The sequence below is a fragment of the Ochotona curzoniae genome, unplaced genomic scaffold, assembly GCF_017591425.1.
Source record: "Ochotona curzoniae isolate NIBS_2020 unplaced genomic scaffold, NIBS_Ocur_1.0 scaffold_4701, whole genome shotgun sequence".
NCBI classification, from domain to species: Eukaryota; Metazoa; Chordata; class Mammalia; order Lagomorpha; family Ochotonidae; genus Ochotona; species Ochotona curzoniae.
The window spans coordinates 1,367,693-1,392,438 of record NW_024467122.1 but is presented as its reverse complement, the minus strand read 5'-3'; the positions used below and the strand labels follow the sequence as shown (position 1 = coordinate 1,392,438).

At 52.7% G+C, this 24,746-nt stretch overlaps 1 protein-coding gene across 1 annotated transcript in view; it reads left to right on the top strand.

Moving 5' to 3' along the window:
• Positions 1 to 24,746, top strand: part of AKAP13 (A-kinase anchoring protein 13) — a 99,325-nt gene that overhangs the window by 15,976 nt on the left and 58,603 nt on the right. Inside the window, exons 3-6 of the mRNA XM_040969773.1 lie at positions 3,163 to 3,272; positions 11,877 to 12,250; positions 18,825 to 19,014; positions 21,854 to 22,167. Coding sequence (XP_040825707.1) covers positions 3,163 to 3,272; positions 11,877 to 12,250; positions 18,825 to 19,014; positions 21,854 to 22,167 — 988 coding nt within the window. The remainder of the gene's footprint in view (positions 1 to 3,162; positions 3,273 to 11,876; positions 12,251 to 18,824; positions 19,015 to 21,853; positions 22,168 to 24,746) is intronic.

The following is a 24,746-nucleotide window of genomic DNA, read 5'->3' as shown; positions in this document are numbered from 1 at the left end:
CGCTGGGCATGGGTGCTGTGACAGCCCTTTCTCTTTTTGGCCAGTCCCGCTGTTTTCCCCACAACCACAGAATGGAGTGTCTGATTTTCCTATGGGTGGATGGGGAAGGAGCAGAGAGATCAGGACTCTACCAGCACTGTCTGAGTTACCGCATCTTCCATGAAATGCAGAGAAAGCCTCCAGAACGCCCGTTGTTTCCAGGCTTGGCAAAAACAGAGCTGTTCCCATCGAGCTGACGCCCTGAAATACTGGAACCAAGACCGAAATGGGCCGAGATCGTGTTCAACGGAAATATTTTTAGATTAGTCCCTTGCTTTCTATTTTGTATTTTTGTAATTTTGTGTTGACACTGTCTAATAGGTTTGTCTCTGCCAGAAAAAACTAGCGATGCCAGTGCCCCCACCTCCCCCCACAGTTTCTCTTTGGATACTTCGCACTACATCCAGTTGTCCAACAGAAAAGCCGATGCTGACCAGTGAGCCGGGAGCTTGGTGGAGGCCGCTCCTCCCCGTCCTCCAGCAACGGGGCTGACTCATGGCAAATAATTTATTGCTTATCAGTTATTAACTGATAATAACTGCAGTCAGGGTAGAGCAGTTTCTTTCCACACTTCCTCCACACGCAGTTGAAAGAGTGGGAGTGTATACCTAGTCCTTGCCTTCTTTCAGTATGGAAATGAGGAACAAGTTGGGGAAATGCAAAATGAAAGTGCTTTGTTTTGTTGGTTTGTTTTTTTGTTTTTAGTTTTAAAGCAAGATTTATTAGAAAAGCTGAGAAGAGAGACTCTGTCCTAGTGATGGGAGGGGGCTCCAAGACCGCATGGTGGCAGAGAGAAAACCCAAGCCTCCTGCCTTGGGGGAGCGGGGGAGGACGGAAAACAGCAAAACAACAACAACAACAGGCCTCCTGCCACGTGGGGGGAAGGATGGAAACAAAACAAAACAACAACAACAGGCCTCCTGCCACAGGGGCGAAGGGAAAGAACGGGAAAAAACAAAACAAAACAAAACAACAACAAAAACAAAAAAGCCCCCTGACCTCCTGCCATAGTGGCAGGAAGTAAAAAGAAAGAAAAACCCAAATTAATGGTGGGGATCTTGTCTTTTAAAATGAGAGTACTTTATAAGTGAGCAAGAGCACAAAGCTAAGGGTGAGAGCATGACCGCACAGCTCTGCAGGAGTGGACCCCGGAGCTTGATGTGTGTTAGGGTGCTGGGTGCCCAATCTTCATGGAGTGAACCGTGGAGCTCAAGTGTGTTAGGGTGCTGGGTGCCCAGTCTCCATGGAGTGAACCCCGGAGCTTGATGTGTGTTAGAGTGCTGGGTGCCCAGTCTCCATGGAGTGGACCCCGGAGCTTGATGTGTGTTAGGGTGCTGGGTGCCCAGTCTTCATGGAGTGGACCCCGGAGCTCAAGTGTGGTACGGTGCTGGGTGCCCAGTCTCCATGGAGTGGACCCCGGAGCTTGATGTGTGTTAGGGTGCTGGGTGCCCAGTCTTCATGGAGTAGACCCTGGAGCTCAAGTGTGATAGGGTGCTGGGTGCCCAGTCTCCATGGAGTGGACCCCTGAGCTTGATGTGTGTTAGGGTGCTGGGTGCCCAGTCTCCATGGAGTGGACCCCGGAGCTCAAGTGTGGTAGGGTGCTGGGTGCCCAGTCTCTCTCCATGGAGTAGACCCCTGAGCTTGATGTGTGTTAGGGTGCTGGGTGCCCAGTCTCCAGGGGTCATCTAACTTCCCTTTTATCTACATCATCAGAATCAGAGGAGGAGCTGGAGGCACCCAGCCAGTCACAAGCATTTCCTGAGTGCAGAGGGGGGCATGATAGGTCCATCTTGGTCGTCATGCAGAATGTGGGAGGAGGGTGAAGTTGACCGGTTTCCTAGAACACGTCTGTTCCTGCCTTCAGTCTGAGAATCCAGGCCTGCTGGGAGTTAGCTGGGTGAATCTGCACTTTCCCTCGGTCTTGTTGTCCGTCTCTGCTCCAGCCCTTCTGATGATGTGGACGCACAGCCCGTTGGGCCAGAGCGCTGTGGTCAGGCATGGCAGCTTCACGTGGTAGGCGCCGCACTGCTCTCCACGGAAGAGGGACTCTACGGCTGACCCATGGCTCTGCTGTGGATGTGGCCTCGAGGCCCTCTGCACACTGGCCCACCCCCGCTGCTGGTCCTGTGGTGACCTGGTTTCCTGGCAGCAGATAGAGGCCTGGGAGGGCTAAGTTGGGTAGCTCATGGTGGTAGCACTACCTCCGTGTTAAACTCTGGCACATGTCTGGTAATGGAGACTTCAATTATCAGTGACTTTTTGTTTACTTTGCCATTGTCTCATAATGTCAGCTGTACTTGAATTTGCCCGCCTCCAGCCAGGGCTTCTGTGAAGTTGGTGGCCACCCGCCACGTCTCTGATCTGCCAGGTCACAACTCCTGCTGTCAGAGAATAGGCTAACGTCTTGCAGATTTCATGAGATGAAGTTCTGGGGCTCCCCCAGTGTTACCCCAGGTATTTGTGTCTGCTGGCACTCAGCCGAGCCCCATCCCACTGTCCTGAACTGCAGACTGGCTCTGCAGAGAGGTTTCCTTTGCTCACACATTGGTTCGCCTTGGAAGACCTTTAATAAGATAGGAACCTTATGTTCTTACTCAGTGGACCCCCCTTTGTGTTTTATTGATAAAGTCTCAAGTTTCCAGATAGAAATGTTCCTATTTTGTAACAGAACTTTTCATACTGTTACGCTTGCATGCTGACACCAGCAGGTTCACCTCTGTCGGAAGACTGTAACCTCCTGACCCGCTGTTTCTCAGACTCTGCCCCGCCACACAGCCGCATGCCTGTGTTGTTGAGGCAGCAGAAGTGGCTACAATTCCCATCACGTGGTCATTCCTAGAGGCGGACTTTAGATTTTGGTAGCCAAAAACAAACAAAAAAATCCCCTAATTACCTGGGGGTGGTTCCTCAATAGGTCCATTCCACTTACATACGTAAATATGGGCAAAATATGCCATGCCTGTATGATTCCTAATGTTTAATCAAGTGAAAGAAAAAGAAATATTGATGGGTGCATGGAGGGAGAAGGGGAAGGAGCGGAAGAAAGATATAAAGAGCTAGCTGTTGGGATGAAGAGAGAGTGGATTTTCCTTTTTAAGTATTGTTTGAATAATTCTCTTCCAGAGTGTGAGGACTTCCTGGATGTGGGGCTGGGCAGCGTGTGGGCATCCGGGAGCGACTCCGAGCTTGTGCCCCCCCGCAGGAACAGCGTGCACAGCGTCCTTGTGTCACAGGTACTGGCGGGGCGTCCCTGGGTGCTCCTGTCCCCTCCGGCCTTCCCTAGAGGTATGGACAGCGTCCTCATGCTGCAGGCACTGGTGGGGTCTGCCCTGCGGTGTGCCCTCGCCTTTGCTGCCTCGTTCCTCTGACGAGTGCTGGTTCAGCTCTGTGTCCCTCCCCCAAGGAGCTGGGAGCCAGCCAGCTCGGTGGGCTCCTCTCATCCCGAGAGGGTTATAAACCTTTCCTTTGGAGAGGAACTCAAACTGCCAAGACTTGGAAAAAGCAGTAGCCACATTTATCTTCTGCAAGGCCATGCTGCTTATTTGCGTCTTTTTGAAACTCACACAGAAGTCTAAATGAAGCAGGGCTCCTTTGGGATGAATTCAGTCAGGTGTCAGTGGGCCGACGTGCTGTCATGGTGTTCACATGGAACCGTTTCTGGTTAATGTGCTCAGGCCTGAAGCCTGTTGCAGAGTGGTGATAATCACCCCTATCATCTTCCTAATTGGAACTTTCTAGACCTCTGCTTGCAAGCCACATTTATCCCTAGTGAAAGCCTGTTGGTGCGTCTGCATGCAGCTGCAGGAGGGCTAAGAGAGGGTCAGTGGGACTGGCTGCTTGCTTTTTCTTGAGTTTCTGCCCGTAGCAAATTGCTTTGACCCCGAAGACTAGAGGGCTTTCCTGTGTGCAGCGCAGCTGGTATGTTCAGTGGACATGGTGCAGGACTGCTGCAGCTGCTTGAGCAAGGCTGAAGGCTCATCCCTGAGCTTACGGTGGCGTGGCAACAGGCTGCAAGCATCTGTGTTCGCTGGTTAAGTCAGTGCTGGGGGCTCACGGTACAGCAGTGCTGCTGGATTCTGGAAGTGTGTTCTAGAAGCTGCTGGAGCCTGCGTGCATGTGGCTGGCCGTTTGCCCACTGGGGTCCAGGTTGCAGCTCGGGTCTCCCCTCCATTGGTTGACCCTGTGCGGTTTGTAATCCTCTTGGGCACACTGCCTTCGTAGGCACTGTGCAGAGATCTGTGCTGTGACTTGGGGTTTCTGCACCTGTTCCCTATAGAGCTGGCTCTCTGGGGGGTCTGTGAAAACACCTCACATTGCGAAGGTCTCCTCTTCTCTAGAACTGTTGAAGAAAGCCAAAGCTAGTATTTTTAAATGAAATCGAATTTCAGTGATTATTATTGTGATGGTGAAGTTTTAAATGTAGTTTTCTGTTCCCACTAAAGGGGATGCTATTCTGAAGATATTGGGCCTCAAAAGCATACGGTTTGTTTGTTTGTTTTTGTTTTGGTGGGGGAAATCAAGAGATCGGAGATTTTCTCTAAATTCCAAGTTTAAAATAGAATCATTGATAGTTACTGAAATGGGATCACAGATAGTGGAATTCTGTTAGATATTTATGTATGTTTGAAAATTGAAATGGCAACAACTTCCTCAAAAATGAAGGTAGCACCTTCCCAAGAAACGTTGCTGCCTCCTGGCCCTGCAGAGCCTGTTGGCACCTGAGTGCCTATTACTGCGGGCATTGAGGGCGCCTGCACAGGTGTCTGGGAAGACTGGCCAGGCACAGCCGGCGAGCTGCAGGACACTCCTCAGAGAAGATGGGTCTCCATTTCCTGCTGGAGGGCCGAGGGTGAGGCAGAAAGGCGAGATGCTCTTTGACCTCTGCGGGGGGGCACGAGGACATTGGCCTTCCAGGCTCGAGCTCCGGAGACGCCTGGCAGTCAGGCTTTCTGCAACATTTTCACAGAACCTGGGCTCCCTTGTGAAAGGAGCAGGAGGAAGAGGCCCAAGGCTGGCGTGCGTTTCCAGGCAGCAGGCCCTGAACCAAGTCTGTGTACACGCTGGCAGACAGTAACTCCTAGGCCCTCAGCGACGGAGGAGGAGAACTGAGCTTGGTAACTGGGCCCGGCTCTTAGGAGAACTGAGCTTGGGAACCTCAGCCTTGAAAAATCTAATATTTGGTGGTTTGTCTAGTGATCTGGTGCTGGCCAGCAGGCTGTCAGTTACTTCCGAAGCCATCGATACCTCAGTGGTCATCCCCACGACGTGTGGGGCGAGTGTTAGAATGCCCTCAGCTTCTCCCCCAGGCTCTAACCTTCTTCTTGTCTAAAAAACCGTCTGGAGCCAAGGCATGACAACATCGTTTCCTGTGCACTGAGTGGTGCATGACGTCACTTCCTGTGGCCTTGCTGAGGTCTGCTGGGCAGCCAGGAGTGCTGGTCCTGACCTTTCCCAGGGCGCCTCCTCAGGGCTGAACTCTGAGGCTGTTCTCACCATGTTAGCTAGCTTTTTGTTTCTTTAGCCAAAATTCCGGAGAGCAGGTTCTGAAAAAGAAAGTGTTATTTGGTCTTAGAATTTGGAGCCTTTCAGCTCAGAAGCAGGCAGCCTTCCGGGTGACCCTGGCAGAGTAGCTGTGGAGGATGACACAAGGTTCCAGGAAGCACCCCGAAAAGCTGGGCCGGACTCAGCTTGAGGACCACCCCCCATGACAGGAACCGCCTTCCAAGGGCACCGCCAGCCACTCACCCCTCCAGACACTGTGGTTAGAGGAAGTGAGTTTGGGGAGCCACACTGTCTTCTATTTGTAACACTTATGACAATTTCTGGTTCCTGAGGCCTTTAAAGATTAACAGCTTAAAATTTAGATTTTGTTTTGAAAATGAGGTTTGGTTCTGAGATCCTTTTGGCAGGTATGATTATAAAATACAGATGATCTAGGCCATTCTTCTCTGCAAAAGAATATTTGACATGTACAGAAACTGTTGCTATAAGGGCCAGCAGCGTGGCCTGCCTGGGAAAGCTGCCTGCTGTGAGGCCAGGATCCCATATGGGTGCCTCTTCATGTCCCATCCAGCTTCCTGCTAATGGCCTGAGAAACCAGCAGAAGATGGCCCAAGGTCTTGAGTCTCTGTACCCATCTGGAAAACCCAGAAAAGGCTCTTGGCTCATGGCTTTGGACCTGCCCAGCTCTGGCCACTGCAGCTGCTTGGAGAGTGAGCCAACAGCAGACAGATGACATCCTGCACTCCACCAGCCCTGCAGTAATGCCCTGCCCGCCCACGTAAAGCTGGGATGGAGAGAACACCTGGCTGGCCTCGGTGGCAGTACCTACTGTGAGTGTCATAGCTGGGGGTGAGTCACAACACCTGCCAGAACCCAAAGAACAGGATCGGGAGGCACCTCATGTGGGTGACTTGTGGGCTCATCTCTTGGACTGGAGGGCCTGCAGGTTTAGATGAGAGCTGGAGTAGTGACAGGCTGACAGAACTCAGCTGACACTCATGGAAATAGGGTTAGGAGGAGGCGTGGCAGGGCCAGGCTGCAGCACACACCAGCACGGGCACAGGCCAGGCCCGTGGGGAGACCATGCCAGGCAGGGCTGCTGCACCCACTAGCATCCATGGGATACTGGCCTGGGAGCAGGCCTGGTAGGAGAACTTAGGGAACTCTCCTGCTAGACTCAGTTCCCACTGTGGAGCATTAGGAGTTGGAGCTGGGGGCAGGCCAGGCCAGACAAAGCTGTAGCACTTCTCAGTATTTGTAAGGGCCAGGTCTAGGGGCAGGCCAGGCTGAACTAGGCTTCAACACCCACCGGAGAGAGCTGATAACTTGAGTGGGCCATACCAGGTTTGTTTGAAGCACCTGCTAGTATGCATGAGACGTGGGTTGGGAACAGACCTTGAAGGGAAGCTCTGGGGACTCTCTTGCTGGGCTTTGCTCCCGTTGGTGAGTGAGAGATTTGGGACTGCGAATGGACCAGGCTGGGCAAGGCTGTAGCACCTGTTAGTGTGGGTATGGGCTGAGTCTTGGAGGTGTACCAGTGTAGGTTAGGTTCCAGCAACCACTGGCACTCGAAAAAACCAGAATGGATGCAGGACAGGCTGGGCTAGGCTTCAGCACCCCCAGGTCACATGAGAACCATGTTGGGGGTGGGCCAGGTTGAGCTAGGATGCTGTGCTCACTGGCAAGAGCTGGAAGGGGATGGGCTGGGCTGAGCCAGACTGGCATCTGTTGCTGATTGTCAGAACTGGGGATGAGACATTTTGGACTGGGCCCACCCACATGTGTAAGACTTGGCTGGGAGCAGACCTGGTAGGGAATTTTGGGGACTCCCTTGCTGGCCGCTACTTCCACTGGTAAGCATGAAAGCTGGGACTAGGGGTAGGCCAGGTTGGGCTAAGCTGCCAGTACCCCCTGGCATCGAGAAAGAGCCAGGACGGGTATGGGCCAGCTGGGCTAGACCACGGCACCAATGGCAAGTCATGTCAGGCTGGACTGCAATATCCCCTAGTAGGTGCAAGTCCCATGGCTGGGAGCATGCCATACAGGGGAACTGTGCACATCCCCTGCTAGATTGTACCTACTGGGGAGTGTGAGAACCAGGGATGGGGGCAGGCCCAGCTGAGCTAGGCTGCAGCCCCCACAGGTGTGCACAAGAACCAGACGGAATGCAGGCCGGACTGGGCTAAGCTGAAGCAAAGGCTGGTATGTGTGAGAACCAGGGCTGAATGGGCTGGGGATGGGGTGGATCTGTTGGGGGTTGTTGGTTGTCACCCTGATTAGGCCATGGCATCAGCTGGGTCTGCAGTGATCAGGCTGGGCCGGCACAGAACTGACTGGACTGCTTGCATCCACCGTTACATGTCAGCTGTTGGGAGTGACAGGCTGAAACTGAAGCTGACCTGGCTTGTGTCAGGTCTGAGGTCACCCCAGGTCAGGTTTCTCGGGGATTCCCCAGCTAGACCACTGGACTCAGCCCAGCCTCTGATCATAGGACTTATAGTGTGACACTCGGTTGATTGCCTGTGTCGGGACTGGGCCGCTCAGTTGTTGTTGGCTCTGTAATGGACAGCTTGTCTGGATGCACTTGGGGGACATGATGGCCAGCTCATGTGGACCAACAGGGAATGGCAACAGAACAGGTTGCCTCATCGTAGGATGGCAACAGAACAGGTTGGACAATTCTCCCGGCCAAATTTTGCAGCATGTTCCTGAGTGTGTGGATGCACTGAGGTGGACTCTGTCCACTAATGGACCCTGGAAGATTTTCTCTAGCCTGGAGCAACAAAAGCATCAACTTTTCAGACTATCAAACCGCTCAGGTCACACCCTCCAAGCACGCTTCCCCACATCAGGGTCTCTGAAGTGTCATCCGACAACCATCCCCCTTCTCCGGGTGCTCATTTAGTGTGACAGAAAGGAGCAGCTGTCCCCTCCTCTACCCCTGTGGATACAGGGAGGAAAAACAGAAAGCCAAAACCCACCTAACTTCCCGTCCCACCCTAGTCGGGGCTCCAGGATCTCAGCTGGGTAGACAGTGTTGAAAAAAGAATAGCAAATTTTAAAGGAAATTACCTTTAAAACCGCATTAAGATTAGACACACTTTAGGGGTCGGCGTTGTGTGACTGCTGAGCTGCGTGGAAGCTTGGCTGCTCCCTGCCTGTGGTCTGGAAAAGCAGTCGAGGACAGCCCAAAGCCTCGGGACCCTGCACCCGCGTGGGGGACCTCAGAAAGTCCATGGCTCCTGGCTTCAGATCAGCTTAACTCTGGCAATTGCAACTACTTGAGAAATGAGCCAGTAAATGGAAGATCTTTCTTTTTTTCTAATTTTGTTTTTGATGATGTTTTACATAGTTGATTAGGGTGGGAAGGGTCCAGGACCAGGGGAAAATGGGTGAGACCTTTGTGTCCATGTTTTCTTTTCCTTCTTGTATCTGGGTGAAAGGGAGAGAAGAGGCAAGAAACCGCACCCAGCCTCCCCGCTGCCTCAGCACCTGGGGATGGGGACAGCCGCCCGATGTCATCCCAGGGTCCCCATGTGGAGCATGCCTCGGGATCTGCTCCAGTGGTTTTGATAGCTCTGAAATGCTGTCGATCCTGCAGATGCAAGGATCGGGTTCCTGGCTCTTGGGTTGGCCTGGCCCAGCCTCAACTGGTGCAGGAATCTGAAGACTCAGTCAGTGGACGGCTGTCTGCCTTTATGCGTTTCAAGTAAAATGAAACAGGTTTAAAAACGAAGTGTGCATTAGCAGGTCACCAGGTGTTTTCTCATTCTGATAGCATCTTGCAACAGGTGGATGTTTGGTGAGTGTGTGTGTCATGTCCCAGGGCAGCAAGCCAAGTGTGTTTTGCAGGCAGTGCCCTGCCGGGACTGGAGACCAGAGTCGAGAGGTGCCTTTTTGTCAGGAAGCAGTTCTGAGCTGCAGAGAGCGCGGTAGGTGAGAGAGACACGTGACCGTCCCAGCTGGGGCTGCGTCGGTGACTTGCCTGCCTGGCGTGTTTTCGAGTAGTCTTGCCGCAAGTTTTCTCTGTCGCTGCTTATTCTGCTCGTCAGTGGGGTTGTTGTGAGAGAAAGTGAGGTAGCTAAGGGTTCATGTCTGAAGGCTGCTGGAGGAAGTTAGCACCAATACGTGGTGGCGTTTATCTTCCTGTAGTGTGGGAGATGGGAGAGTCTGGGATTCACAGCTGGGCTCTGTGCTCCATGCCTGCCTTGGAGTCCTGGGGGAGTAGGAGTGCCTTGGCAGGGGCTCCATGCCTGCCTTGGAGTCCTGGGGGAGTAGGAGTGCCTTGGCAGGGGCTCCATGCCTGCCTTGGAGTCCTGGGGGAGTAGGAGTGCCTTGGCAGGGGCTCCATGCCTGCCTTGGAGCCCTGGGGGAGTAGGAGTGCCTTGGCAGGGGCGTTCCATTCCCCCATCGCTGCCTCTGCCTTCCTGGGACTGTCTTCCCAGGTGTCGCCCCTATTCTCCTAAAGAGACCACCTGCAGTGGATGTCAGAGCAAGGCCTCTCCCTCTTGGCCCATGCACACTCCGGCGTACACGGTCAGAGGGGACCCAGCAACAGGAGCGCTGGCGTCGAGGTCTTGCTCTTCCCAGGCGACTGAATGACATGGCCATGCAGTTCAAGTGGAGGTCAACCCCAAGTTAATGCCCAATTGTGTGGAATGGACTGTCTGCGCCTCACTTCCTAATCTCCCTTCCCCTCCAGCCTCTGTTTACACATTGTCTCATAAGCAGTTAATCTAGGAACCAGATTCCATGGAGTGGGGAAAAATAGCCAGGGAGATTCAGCTCCAGAGGGGCAACCAGCAGAAGCGTCAGTTAACCGTTTGAAATGGCTGCTCCAAAACTGAGAGTGTTAGCTCTCATGGATTAGCTTGATTTTCTATAAAGTATCATCATTTTTTCACTTTTTAAAGAGGTTTGTTATTTCAAAAGAATTAGAGAAAGGAGGTAAGGGGAGAGGAAGAGTGGGGAAGCAGGAGGTCGCCGCCGTCTCTTCATCACAGTGGCTGGGACTGAGCCGGGCTGAAGCCAGGAGCTTCGTCCAGTTCCCATGTGAATGCAGGGACACAAGTGATTGGGCCATCTTCCACGGCTTTTCTCAGGCTACTGGAAGGGAGCTAGACAGGAAGTAGAGCAGCTGGGACACACACCGGTGCCCATATGGGCAGAGACAGTGTGTCCCATTGCTGTACCACAACACCAGTGTTGGATTTCATCACCCTTGACCTTGAGTCAGCTGCCTAATCAGGGCATTACAAAAACACTGTGAAAAAATTACAGAAGCACCTTTCTTTCCCCATTCCTGGTCCTGTGAGGGAGCATGGGGAAGGCACTAAGACAGTGCCCGCGTTGCAAGGGGCTGTGCCCCCTCCCTGCCTCGGCCCTCCATCTGAGACTCTGGTGTCTGAGCAGGAGTGGAGCACACGAAGCTACTCTGACCAGGGACAACCAGGGGACAGAGGAGTGGCACTTTGTTGAGGATTCAAGACTGACAGTTGTATGTGACGGACCTCACGGCCCTTAGCCCGTCCTCAGTGCCATGAGGGATAACTTCCTGCTAGCTTAGCCTGGGAGCCATCCTGCGGTCGTGTGAAGCTGTTCTGCGTGTCTGCAGGGCCCTGCAGAGCAGTTGCACAGTGTTGAACATGGATTTCCCCACCTTGCGGCCGGCCGTCTGCTTTGTTCTCAGCGAAGGTCATGGAGATACTGGCCCTGACACAGTGCTGCTTTGCAGTTCTTTTATTGTAGCAGCACAGAGGCTTGTAATTCAGCTCAGGGCTGGACCTCCCAAGTCGCCTGTCTGTCTTCTGTGTGTGAAAACCCAGTATGGTGGGAGTAGTTCTAGTGGTGGTGTTGTTGGAAGAGGGTGGGAGGAGGGGACCTTGACTCCTCCATCCCTGAAGGTCAGGTGCACGCACATCCAGCTGCAATTTGTTTTCTAAGAACATCCTTGTTGGTGTGGCTGTGTGCCCTACCACTTAAGCCACTGACCAGGACATGCATGTTGAGTGTCCAAGCTGAGTGCTGCCTGCCACCCTGGCTTCCTGTCAGTGCAGAGGCTGTGACAGCACAAGGAAACCCGGGCTCCTGGGTCCGGCATGAAACAGCCCATCCACCACAGGTGTGTGGGGAGTGAAGCAGCAGAATGGCAGCAGAATGAAGTTCTGTCCTTTTCTGCCTCTTGAATAAATTCCTTTGTGAAAATCAATGTTTGAAGCCAGTTCCGTTGCTGCTGTTTGGGGCTCTACTGGGAAGCCATTTGCGTGGCCTTAAGTAACTGGGCTTACCTGCTTGGTCCTTCTTGTTAGCACCAACCATGTTTCTGTCTGTGGCAGCCTGCAGGAAAACAGTCAGCCAGCGATGTCCTGGGACCCAGTGCTTCAGCCGAGGACACCGCTTCCCAGGATCGGCATTCTTGTCCGGGCGGTGATGTGTCTGCCCCCTCGACTGCAGAACTGAACAGGCCCAGAGAAGAGCTGGGTGCTGCTGGCCTCAACCCGCTTGGACTAGGAGCAGAGGGCTGCGCAAGGGACAAGGAGCCTAGCGGTCGTGGTGAGGTGGAAGAGGAAGAGGAGCTGGACAGCATCACCGACGTGCCTGCCGGCCACTCGCTGCTGAGGGGCTCTGTGCGTCCACTCTCCCCCTTCCGGAGGCATAGCTGGGGCCCCGGGAAGAACACAACCAGTGACGCAGAGATGAACCAGCGGAGGTGAGCCGGGAGGCCCAGGGCTCAGGGACGTGAGCTGGAAGACTCAGGGCTTGGGGAGGTGAAATGAGGGGCCCAGGGCTTGGGGAGGTGAGCTGAGAGGCCCAGGGCACAGGGAGGTGAGCCGGGAGGCCCAGGGTTCAGGGATGTGAGATGAGGGGCCCAGGGCTCAGGGAGGTGAGCCAGGAGGCCCAGGGTTTGGGGAGGTGAGCCAGGAGGCCCAGGGCTTGGGGACGTGAGCTGGGAGGTCCAGGGCTTGGGGAGGTAAGATGAGGGGCCCAGGGCTTGGGGAGGTAAGCTGGGAGGCCCAGGGCTTGGGGAGGTGATCCGGGGCCCCAAGGCTTGGGGAGGTGAGATGAGGGGCCCAGGGCTTGGGGAGGTGAGCTGGGAGACCCAGAGCTCGGGGAGGTGAGATGAGGGACCCAGGGCTCGGTGTCAGGAAGATGCCTGTCCCCATTCCAGCTCTGTGACTTCTTTGGATGGACCCTTGGACTAATCGCTCCACTTTGATTTTCTCATCCATAAAATGAAGTGTTTTTCTTTTTTGCTTATTTGTAATGGTTAAATGCTTCTAATAGACACTCCTTAGTGACAATGTTTGCCAGCCTTGTTCATGAAATCGGTGCTCAGAAAACATTGCAAAGAATAGGTTTCTGTTCATTTTGAATTAAATAATTAAGTTGTAGAGTCTTAACAAGTCTTCATTTTTTAAAAGACTTCCCAAGAATTGTAGCCATCTGTTGGTACAGCAGAATGCTTTAAGCAGACATGGTCTTCCTTTAATGCTTAAGGGAGCGTAAAACACATTACACATTGTTAAATTGTTATAAACAGTCTCAAGTATCCAGAGTATTACTACTCTGTGTGACCCAGTCCTCCTCCCTCTAGGAAACTTGGACCCTGGCCACCACTGTGCACAGGGGCAGGTGGCTTTCTCCTTGAGTGCATTCCAGAGCTGCTGCTCAGGGCAGGATGGCATCTGCGGGAGGGGCCGGCCCAGCTCAGAGGAGCACTTGGTTCTGCTCCCCAGGTAGAGCTGCAGAGAGGAGGTGGAGTTCTGAGCCCACACGGCTGGTGGGGCTCCAGCACACAGGCCCTCTGCCCTCTTTTCCCTGGGTTGGAAGTGGAGCAGCTGGGACTCGAAGCAGTGGGGTGCTGGCACTGCAGGGAGCAACTTCCTGTGCTGTGCCGTGACATCAGACCTCTTTGCTCGCATCCTAAAAACATCCTGGCTGTCCTCTGTGTCAGCTAGTCCCAAGTATTCGCTCACTCTCCCGCTCTTGTTCAGCTGTCCCACACTGGGTGTCCACTGTGTATCCTGGAGAGGCAGAGGTCATGAGGCCCCAAGGCACCTTCCCTTTACAGGCAGTTATCCTTGACCCTGTGCCTTCTGGCTTTGTGGCCCAGGACACTGTGGCTACATGATGACACGAGCAGGAGTGCAGTGTGGTTGGCCCGCTGCTCTGTGCCATGTCCGCCAGTGTCCTGAATATCTAAACACTTGGCTTCCCAGTTTGATTCATACTGCAGTTTTTGTCTTTGTGTTAAAACATTCACAACAGAAAATCAGCGGTCGTGGGGAATGACCTTTGTAGCTAGAATCTTGTGAGGCAAGGGTGACCTGCTGCCCGGGTGCCCTTCCTTGTCTTAGGTGAGCAGGGTGTCAGGCAGGAGGGTCCTGGGTTGCAGGGTCCAGGGTGACCTGCTGCCCGGGTGCCCTTCCTTGTCTTAGGTGAGCAGGGTGTCAGGCAGGCGGGTCCTGGGTTGCAGGGTCCAGGGTGACCTGCTGCCCGGGTGCCCTTCCTTGTCTTAGGTGAGCAGGGTGTCAGGCAGGAGGGTCCTGGGTTGCAGGGTCCCTTTTCTCTATGAGCGCCTTTCGGACCCTTTGTGCAGATGGCTGTCAGAGGTGCATTTTACTCCTGTGTGCATGATGGCCAGGGTTGTGTGATACTCTGCAGAGGGAAGTGACAGCAGAACTTTGAGGCTCTGGGTCATTTCACTGTCTCGTGACATAGGTTTTCATGAGTATGACTTAAACCTCATCATATATAATATTGCCTGGGTTTTCAAGTTGTAAGAAAATCCTTTTCTAGTTTTGAATAATATTCTTTTTTCTGATCTTTGTGCTTTTATAATGTAATAAACTCACTGATGTGTCTCCTGGTTGGCCTCTTGGGGCGAAGGGGCATTGAGGCTGTCCCCACGGACGGTGCTGGACACTTGGACCTGGATGTTTTTCCACTGTGTGTGACCTAAGCACTGACCTGTTGCACTGTTCATTTTCAGTTCAATGCGAGCTCTTGGGGATGTTGTCAGGAGACCTCCCATCCATAGGAGAAGGTACAGACCTCGCTGACCTGGTGGACTAACCCTCTGCTCGGAGCGCAAACTAACAGGCCTTTCATTGCTCACACCACTACACAGCCTTTTCTGATTTTTCTTTTCTTTTCTTTTCTTGCATCTGATTTGAGCAAATGAAATTGAGGTACTTAGCACTGATGTCCACACTGTGTGAACTGGTTCCGCTGATGGTTTTTTTCGGCAAGCATTTTGCCGGCTGCCCCCCCTCGTGTTCAGATGCCTCTGATAGGATCTCACCCATCTGGGGAGGTGGAACTGTCCATGCTGTACTGCTCTAATGTCTCAGGGAGCTACTTTGTTCCCATTCTGGAAAGCACAGACACCTGTGTGCTCAGGCACGGGCCCTGAACTGCTTTCAACACTTTGTTTCATGGTGTGATGAAAGCCTTGGTGATGGGCCACTTGGCAGCTTCCCTTTCTTTGGTGTAAAAACAAGAGTCATGAGTCAAACTTCCAACCTCTGGATTCTCTATTAAGGTGAAGTTTTGAAGCTAAAATTATATGATTAGTAATCTTGGAGTTGTTAGTCAACTTTTCTAAATGTTAAGTTTCATTTATGTTTATTATTCATAAATCATTAATGACTTTATTTGGAAAAAATGTTTAAAAATGCAGAAATTAGCTTCTCATGTTAGGGCTGGATGGCCCTTGTCATAGGGACTGTGGTGAAAACGTGTTGTTCACTGTTGACTGAGCTTGTCTGTTGGGAGGCAAGCAAGTAGTGACCTGTCCAGCTTGAACTTTTCCAAGGAGATGCTTTGTTTACTGCTGGAGTGTAGACCAAAAATGTGTGTGTGTGAGAAAGCCAGTGCTTAAAATCAGATAGTCTCAGGAATTTTGATCATTGTGAATGTCCTATTGTTATAAATGCCATTTCTGGTAGCAGGTGTATAAACCTTTGCAGGTCTTTCACATGCCTTTGCTAAAAGCATTCGTGTGCTACAGACAGAGGTTAGACAAGTTGCCGGACAGAGTCAAGGCAGCATTGAGAAGTAACCGTTAGCACTTGTAGTTATGGTTGCACTCACAGTGTTGCTATTTTTTGTAGGAAGAATATAAAGTATAATTTTCAGTTTTGTAGAGGGAGACATGTTTCTCTTTAATGTAAGACTTCCTGAATTTCAAAAACAGACGCTCACAGCCAGTGAACCATTAGATGTTCTCTCCACTCTGGAGTAACTGAGAAAGCCAGCATGCTCTGTGAAGGGCTCAGCCTTCTGGAAGATGTTTGCTGATACACGGAGGGCACACACTGGGTGGGCTGCAGCGGGACTGCCAAGTCCACCCCCCATGCCCTGTGCTTCACCCCCCATGCCCTGTGTTTCATCCTGGTCCTGGTCCTGGGCCGAGAGCAGGGCGTGCTGCTGAGCTCTGCACCAGGAGCATCTGTTACCATGTTCTGTTTTTAGTATGCAGTTAGATATTTGGGCATAATGTGCTTGCTTATTAGCATATTGGTGATTTAAGAAATAAGTTAATAATTGGAAAGAAGGGGCTGTGACGTTTTGTGTGTGAGCTCTGTTGTTGCTCACACATCACACGAGAGTGTTGCTGGCCAGTCCCGTCCCAGTTGCTCATTTATTCCCACTAGCTGCTTCCACACATAGGAGCTTTGTATGATTCTTTCAATTGATTTAATACTGCTAAAATCAGTTTTAAGTGGCAGCTTCAGGCTTTCCTTGTACCGGACAGCCCTGCAGAGCAATTGTCCTCCTTTGTCCCATTGGCCCACCCTCCTGTGTCTTGGAGCCACTCCCTCCCTGTGCACAGGGCTGCGGAGGAGCACAAGGGCTTGCCTTGGATTGAGTTCTGTTCACCAACCCCCTGCTGAAACACAAGCATTTGAAGGCCCACATGGTAACAGTAACATTTTTAAAAAGTTACTGGCTTTTGGTTAGTCAGTAGCATTGTCGTGTCATGGAGCACTTGAGTCTTTGAATAAATTATCCAACCCCAGATTTTCCATTCTTGTTGCTTTAGAACTCGTAGCAGTGGGTCAGGCCAGTGATCAAATGGCCTTGGTTTGTTTTGTGGGAAAAATGGGTAGACACCAAACATGTAAAAGATGTATTTCCAACTCAACATGAAGAAAGATTCTCTGCATTATTTAAAAGTAAGGGATGGAGGGAGGGGGCTCACACGGCGGGACAGGGCTCACACGGCAGGTCTCTACAGGGCTAAGGGCTCGGGAGCCCCAGGGCAGAATTAGAGAGTGTGACTAGGGTGTGCTGGGTGTGCTGGGGGCTGCCCTCAGTGGGTGAAGCTCCCTGGGATCTGTAGAGGGAAGGGCAGGATGCGTTTTGGGGTTCCAGAGGGAGCCATTCCCCAAAGCGGTAGTTAGACAGTAACGAAATAATTTTATGTTTCATGTCTTACTTTAGCCTTTTTCTCAATTCTAAATGTTACATTCCTAAATGTTGCGATGATTAAGTCTTTCTCTAACTGTGCTTTTTTTTTTTAAACCTAATAACCCCATCCTTGTTTCCCTCTTTCTTCCTCTTCCCGTTTTTCCCCGGATGTCATCCCCAGTATGAGCTGGTGCCCCTCTGGTGCACAGCACTCGACAGGCCTGAGTGCTGACTGTAATTACAGAAGGTATGGTATCCTGACCTGGCAGCCACCTGCCAGCACTGTTGGCTGTCGCGTCGGGACCGGGGCTTGGAGCTGGCTTCTCTGTGCCTGCTGTGTGTTGGGGCTGGTCTGTCTGAGCCCCTTGTTGCCTCCGCTGCAGGAACTGCTGATGAGGAGGGGGTAGGAGTGGCCCTGTGTGAGGCCAACGCCCTAAGCGCCTGGTTTGTCTCGGTGACCTGCCTTTGTGGGGTAGTGTGCCATGTCGGCTCTCTGCGGAGTCCCAGGCCCAGGAATTGCCATCCCGGGGTTAGAGCAGCCAGAAAGGGCCCATGGTTCTACTTTGCTCTCAGAACACCCGACTGTTGGGATTCAAAATTCACACTCCTCTTTCAGGATCCCTTTTGCAAATTCCATGGCTAACACATTCTAAAGGCTGAGTTTGGGGGTGAGGTAGATCTGATTTCCTTGGGCTTTTGCAATAAATCTCCCCTTACCTGTGCAGTTGGGAATAAATGTTGCAAAGATGTTTGCCTGTAGTCAGCTGTGATTCTGTTGTCTCATTTGTTTTGTTTACCTACTGGAGGAAATAGGGGCCTGTGGCTTCCGTTCAGGAGTAATTTGTGGAGATTATTTAAACAAAACAAAAGAGCAGCATCCCGGGTGAGGGAGGTAGCAGCCCACAGCGCTGTTTCCCTGAGCTCCTGGTCCCCCAGGTAGGATGCCAGGAACCGTGGAGGTGGTCCACTGCAGCTGTGTCTTGAGGTCTGATTATCTTAAGCAAATCCCATTGCACTTGTAACTGCTGTGGACCCAAGGAACGAGCCCTCCCCCCCCCCCCCCCAGTGGCTTCCTGCTTACTGACTGTGCCCTGGCACTCTGCAAACAACTAATGCCTTATCTGTGGAGTTTTGGATACATTCTAAACCCTGCTTGCTCTTCTGCCCTTTCCTAATATCATGATAAAAAAAACAAAACCACTTGGACTTATGGAAGCTTTCACCATTTGCTCTGAGTGCTGCAGCCAGCCCCTTTCGCCAGCAGTGTCTGGTCAGGTGTGTTCACCTGGAAACATGGGTTTTCTGGGGCTGGACACTCCACCTGTGCGGCTGTGCGGTCGGGTAGAAGGTGGCGGAGTGTGGAGTTGTAACGGGTCACTCCACTGACAGAAGGCATGCTACCCAGTTTGCTTTGCTCACATTTTCTCTGTGATGTGTTGTTGTTTGGCATTGCGCTGTTAGATCTTGGCACAGTTAAGTAGTATCAGAAGATGGGTAGGATAAGCAGGGCATGTTCCTGTGATTTGTTGAAAGAACCCTGGGGAATGGAGCTTTGCTGGTTCATGGTTGAAGCAAGGCGTCACCATGAGCAAGCACTGGCAGCGTTCTTTCTCAGCTCCCTCGGTCCAAGCAGGAAGAGCACACGGAGGCAGCTCGCTCAGGGACCGTCTCACCTGCTGACCTAGAGTGAGGCTATGGCTTGTGGGGCCCTGTGCCTGCCACCCCGATCCGTAGAGCGAGGCTGTGGCTTGTGGGGCCCTGTGCCTGCCACCCCGATCCGTAGAGCGAGGCTGTGGCTTGTGGGGCCCTGTGCCTGCCACCCCGATCCGCGGCACTGGCATGTACTGATTCGCCTCCCCTGTGCTCAGTTTCAGTCTGGAAGGCTTGGCAGGCGGAGCTGTCGCGGGCAGCCAGCCGTCCTCATCTCTGGAAGGAAGTCCTGCACGCAGCGAGCTGAGGCAGCCTCTGGGCCGAGAGCAGCGGGGAGGTTCACTGCTCTCGCTTTCGGAGGAGGAGCTCGGGGCTCTGCAGCAGGAGCATGGGATGTTCGATCAGCAGGTAAGACCAAGACACGCATGTCTTCCAAAAAGGGCCTTAATTACGAACGTGGAAGGCATGACTCACTAAGTGTAGGGTCCATGATGTCTTACCCATTGTAGAAAACACTCAGTCTGCCGGTTAAAATTCCTTCCACACAGGTGTGAGTGTTCCACATAAGCTAACTTTCTAGAATTGAGAAAATAGAACATGGGAGTTTTTGTTACATAAAGCCTTATGTATCACTTGCCAGAGGTAAAGCAAGGACAGTGTGTTCCTGTCCTTGTTACACTTGCCAAGGTTTCTGGAGAGTCTGCTTGCTGTCCCGGCCTAGTGAGAACTCCTTTAGGTCTACGCCATCTTGCTCGGCCCCATCAGCTCGTTTCCACGTTGGCTCTCCTGACAACGCCTCTTTAGAAGTCCGGGTCTTATCAGTCAAGACATTTCCTTGGTTCTCTTGCTCGATCACTGGCTTATGAGCTGAGAATTGGAACTGCCCGCTGCTGTCATATCCCGCTTGTACCTTGTCCTGTGTTCTTGTGTTGGGTTCCATCTGAATTCCCTCAAGGAGACATTTCTAGTTGACCAAAGTGTGGAGCACGTGTCTGGGGCGTGACGGGGGTTTGAATGAATTCTAGTTCTGGAATGTTTACTGGTCCGTAGCGATGGCCGAAGACAAACTTGACGCCAAAGGGCTCCCTGATGGTGTCACTCACGTTCGGGAATCGCACTGAAGGCCTGGAAGGCTTTGGCTGCCAGGATTTTGCCTCCGTTTCTGCAAAGGTTGGAAGCAGTCAGGAGGAGGAGCATATTGAAGCAGCTGATTCAGAGGTGTGTGTCCCAACAGTGACCAGGAGAGGCCGGAACAATAGGACCTGGTAGTCTTTGTTAGCTGCTCTGTGCACCTTTGGTGCGAGCAAAGAAGCCAGCACGAAATCTGAGAAGAAACTGCATTTCTAGTTTAGGGCATCATTTGTAGGACCCGATAAGACAGTAGAAGCATGTGTTTGTGAATGCACTGTTCTCTTAGAGGGTAACTACTCTCTCTTCAGCTTAAGCTCTCCAGCCCCTCTGCTGGACTTAGCCCAGGCCTGGTCCACTGGGCGCAGAGTCCCTTGTCCACCTAGACTTAGCCCAGGCCTGGTCCACTGGGCGCAGAGTCCCTTGTACACCTAGACTTAGCCCAGGCCTGGTCCATGGGGCTCAGAGTCCCTCATCTGCCCTGAGTTGGTCCATTTGGTTCAGAGTTCCTCATCAGCTCTGAGTTAGCCCAGGCCTGGTCCATTGGGTTCAGAGTTCCTCATCAGCCCTGAGTTAGCCCAGGCCTGGTCCATGGGGCTCAGAGTCCCTCATCTGCCCTGAGTTAGCTCAGGCCTGGTCCATGGGGTTCAGAGTCCCTCATCAGTCCTGAGTTAGCCCAGGCCTGGTCCATGGGGCTCAGAGTCCCTCATCAGCCCTGAGTTAGCCCAGGCCTGGTCCATGGGGCTCAGAGTCCCTCATCTGCCCTGAGTTAGTCCAGGTCTGGTCCATGGGGCACAGAGTCTCTCATCTGCCCTGAGTTAGCCCAGGCCTGGTCCATGGGGCTCAGAGTCCCTCGTCCTCCACCTCCCTGTTTGCGGGCGTTGGATGAGCATGCAGAGCACTTGCCATTTTGTTAGTGCTGTATATGGAGTGTCTTTCCTGAGACTGACACTTCCAGGAATTTGGCCGTGAGTGATGTTATCGCCTCTCATGTTCGTCTGAAACGCACTTCTGTTTAGCCTCTTGATGAGGTCAGCATTGTGGTGCCTGGTTCTGCTCAGCCTCCGGGTCTCCTTCCAGGCCCCCAGCCCCTCTGCAGCCTGAGAGCAGCTCCTTGGAACCGCTAGTGTTTCTCTGGCAACAACTTCCTGTTGAAGGCCGTGCCTCTCGCTGAGGTCATTTCTCAGACCTCACAGCTGTATCTGAAAAACAGCTCAGACGCCATGGTTACTCATGACCAAGTCTAAATAACTCAAGCCTGTGACCCAGCTGAATCAAGTTCTTACAAGTAATGAGTTCCTTTGCTTCCCTTTCACCATGTGTGAGTCATGGTTCTGTTCCAGTGCGAAGGGAAAGGGCGAATGGTAATTAGAATTGATTTGATTGGTCTCCCTCACAACCAGAGGGGAGGTGCCCATCCTTGCTGGGCCGTGTGCTCCGGGTGCCGCCTGCTGAGGCCGCCACGCGCAGTGTCCAGTGGCCGTGAGCCCTTGCTGGGCCGTGTGCTCCGGGTGCCGCCTGCTGAGGCCGCCACGCGCAGTGTCCAGTGGCCGTGAGCCCTTGCTGGGCCGTGTGCTCCGGGTGCCACCTCCTGAGGCCGCCACGCGCAGTGTCCAGTGGCCGTGAGCCCTTGCTGGGCCGTGTGCTCTGGGTGCCGCCTCCTGAGGCCGCCACGCGCAGTGTCCTGTGGCTGTGAGCCCTTGCCTGGGCCGGAGGAGGAAGGGACAGAGTTTACCTGTTTGCTGTGGTCCTGAAGCCCTTTACACTGGCACCTCAGTTGCCAGCGTGGCCTGCTGGACTTGCCCTCACATCCCTAGGGGAGGCTAAGGGGTGCTTTCATTCTCAAAAAAACAAGTGCTATTTATAGCTTCATCTAGGCACAAGTTATTTTTGCCTGATTATGCATTCGGCAGATGTCCATTAAACCCCCACCAGGTTGGAGGCGTGTCCAGGGGCTGTGGGCCTGCGGGAGGACCTCTGTCCGAGGTCCACGCTCTGCTTCTCCACCATCGTGATCTGCTCACCACCCGTCCGTGTCCTGTGCCTCAGGGGACCGTAGTGGGTGCCCCCAGAGGGTCGACGGCCAGCTCAGAGCCCCTCTTCACTTTGTTCTTCACAGATGTGTCACAGATCCAGGCAGCAGGGGTTTAACTACTGTACGACAGCCATCGCCTCTCCGCTCACGAAATCCGTCTCATTGATGACCATCAGCCACTCAGGCCTGGACAGTGAGTATTCTGGGCATGTGCTGTCTGCCTCGCCTGAAGCCCTCCCCGTGTGGCCTGCCTCTCCTTTGCAAGAAGGCCCAGTGCCCCATGGGAACAGCGCTAGGCTCTGGGCCTGCCTCAGGCTGCCCGTGACCCTTGGCCTGTTCAGTGCCTGCTCCATTTGTGTACCACCCTGCACATTACCTCCTAAGTTTCTTAGTTCAAAGTGATTTTAGTTTTGAAAAATAGTTGCCATTGAGCCTTGTTGGCAAAAAGCTAGTTGGAGAAGTGAAACCAAGCATCCATCAGGTTCTTCACTTGATGTCTCATGCATTGGCAAGCCTTTGCCCGTGTTTCCTTGCCCTGGTGTGGACGTCAGGAACACATTCTGCCTCATCTAAGTCCTTCAACATGTCTTTCCCAAGAATACCTTTGTATGGCCCTAGAGCAAGGGCCTAAACCAGGAAGCCAGTGTTGATCCAGTGTGGTGTTTAACATGTCCAGTTCTGCAGACCAGTGTCAGAGAATGCCCCGGTTAGACAGTCTTGTCTCCTGGCTCTAGAAGTGTTGCTCATCTGGGCTGGGTCTTCCATGAGCTGCCGCCCTGGGAAATGCCACACAGCAAAGGCCCATTGGTCTAGCAAGGGTCAAAGGTTCGTGTCCGAAGCAGCTGGGGGCCAGGCCACGTGCCTGGGAAGGTCATGTGGTGACGTGACAGCGTGTAACTGGGCACTGAGAATTAGATGCTCTGAAACATGTTTGCCACAGATGAGCAGGTTGTTGTTTGAGAAGAAGGATGTGTTCTTTGCTCAAACACTGTCTTCTGAAGCTTCTGGGATCCCAGCCTGGTGTGCCCTGACCTGTGTTTCTTTTCAACCCCCAGATGTTCCTTAGTGTGACAGAGCTGCCCTGCACCCCTGCCACGATCTGCCTCGCCACACTCGCCGCTCCCCTGCGCATGGCGCTTCAGTCAGTGGGTGATGCTGTTTAATCGGCCCTCCTTTGCATTTTAAATAGGGCTGTACCTCAGGAGGACTTTCCACATGAAGTTACAGGAAGCCCTGAGACAGGAAAGCACTCTCTGATCTCCTTCGTTGCGCTTCCCATAGATTTGGCCTTGGCTTCAAGGTTTTGCTGGTACTGGATAGAAATGATGGGTTGTTTCTAAAGGATTTTGTGAACCAAAGCCACTTGCTGCCCTGCACCTTCCATCTGCAGCCAGTGGACACATGGTCCCAGGAGTCTGCCTTAGCATCCAAGTGTCCCGGCACCAGGAGGGTGTGCCCCACAGGCCTCTCCTGGGGCATAAAGCAACTGGTTACCTCTGCTCCAAAGAGCAAGGTAATGTCAGCTGTTTCTTGGTGCTTCACAAACACCATAAATAGTACACCTGACTCCAAAAACTAGTCTGTGGTTCTGGCACATCCAGCTCTTCCTTCTTTTGCTGAGAAGTGTGCCACTCAGCCCAGTGGGGTCTGACCTCAGGACCAGCCTAGACCTGTGGGCAGCACGTCCTGCTGCGTGCTGTCTTGGCACACCAGCCATAAGTCAGTGCACGCTAGGATTTGCAGACAAACCCAGCCCACCATCCCTAACCCCTCTGCCCCATGCACTTGATCCAGTTTCTCAACTGTGTTTCTTATTATTTGGACACATGGCAAGTCCTGTTGGACATTAAATGCTGACTGTTGAAGGGAAGACTAGAGCTGCTCTCTGTCTGTGTGCTGTGCCTGCCCCCAGGGTAGCTGTGTTTCTCACTTTGCCCCAGACTCCAAGGCACGGGATTCTCTGTGTGAGTCATCTTTGGCTGGTGTCTTCCTAGCTTAAAATGTCATCATTCAAATATTGGTACGCTTGGATTTCCCAACTGGTGTTTTGTTGTAACCATTCTAGCTATAGGACTTTGTTCTTGCTGTAAATTCTGCCTCAAGGCTTCAGCCATGAAGGAGGGTGACGGGGTGACCTGCTGGGAATGCTTCGTACCATGTCCTGAGCCAGTGTGGTCATCACAGTGGAGGACTGTTGTTCATGGCCAGCAGAATCCTGTGAGCACAGGTGAAGCGCTGTCACAGGAACAGGCATGTTGTTCCTGGGGGTCTTGGAAGAAGCCATGCCTTCTGTAGGTGCTGCCCTAGGAACACAGAGCTGCCTGCCTTTGCCCTCCTCACCACGCCAGCTTCCACCTGTGACCTGTCATCCTCCCTCTAACGGGCTTACAGCCACTGTGACCATCTTTCACAACTGTTAATCTGGGGTACATCCATCCATGGAACTGTGTGTCAGTAGTGTCTTGTTGGGCCATTTGCTAGATTCGAAAAGCAGACAAGTGCCGTTGGTTCTGAGCTGAGTATTTAAAGATCTGTTCGTTCCGGGGAGGTACTGGATTGGGAAGTGGCCAGGCAGCAGCCAACGTAGGGTGGGTGACATGTTTCAGCCCCCATGTGTCACCCACTTGTTTCTGAGGGAATCCGAGGAGCTGAGGCCTCACCTGGAAGTCCCCCCCAGGCAGAAGCAGCTCTAGAAAATGTGATCACAGCATTTCTGTGTTTTGCTTTGGAGAATTTGGTGTGAGATCTTGATCTCCCAAACAGTTGGGAAACAGAAATCTGTGGTTTCCTGATGGGAGCTGAGAATCAGCTTAGTGTTTGTAGACTGTAGTTATCCTGCGTTTGAAACTCTTTGTTGTACCCTTCTGGGAAGTGCTCCACGCAGCAGAGGGTGCTGGTTTGCCCTCAAGTCCCTTAGCACAGTGGTGATCCCTCTCAGATGTTTTCATCTCCCTGTGTTTCGTTTTCTCCTTGATCT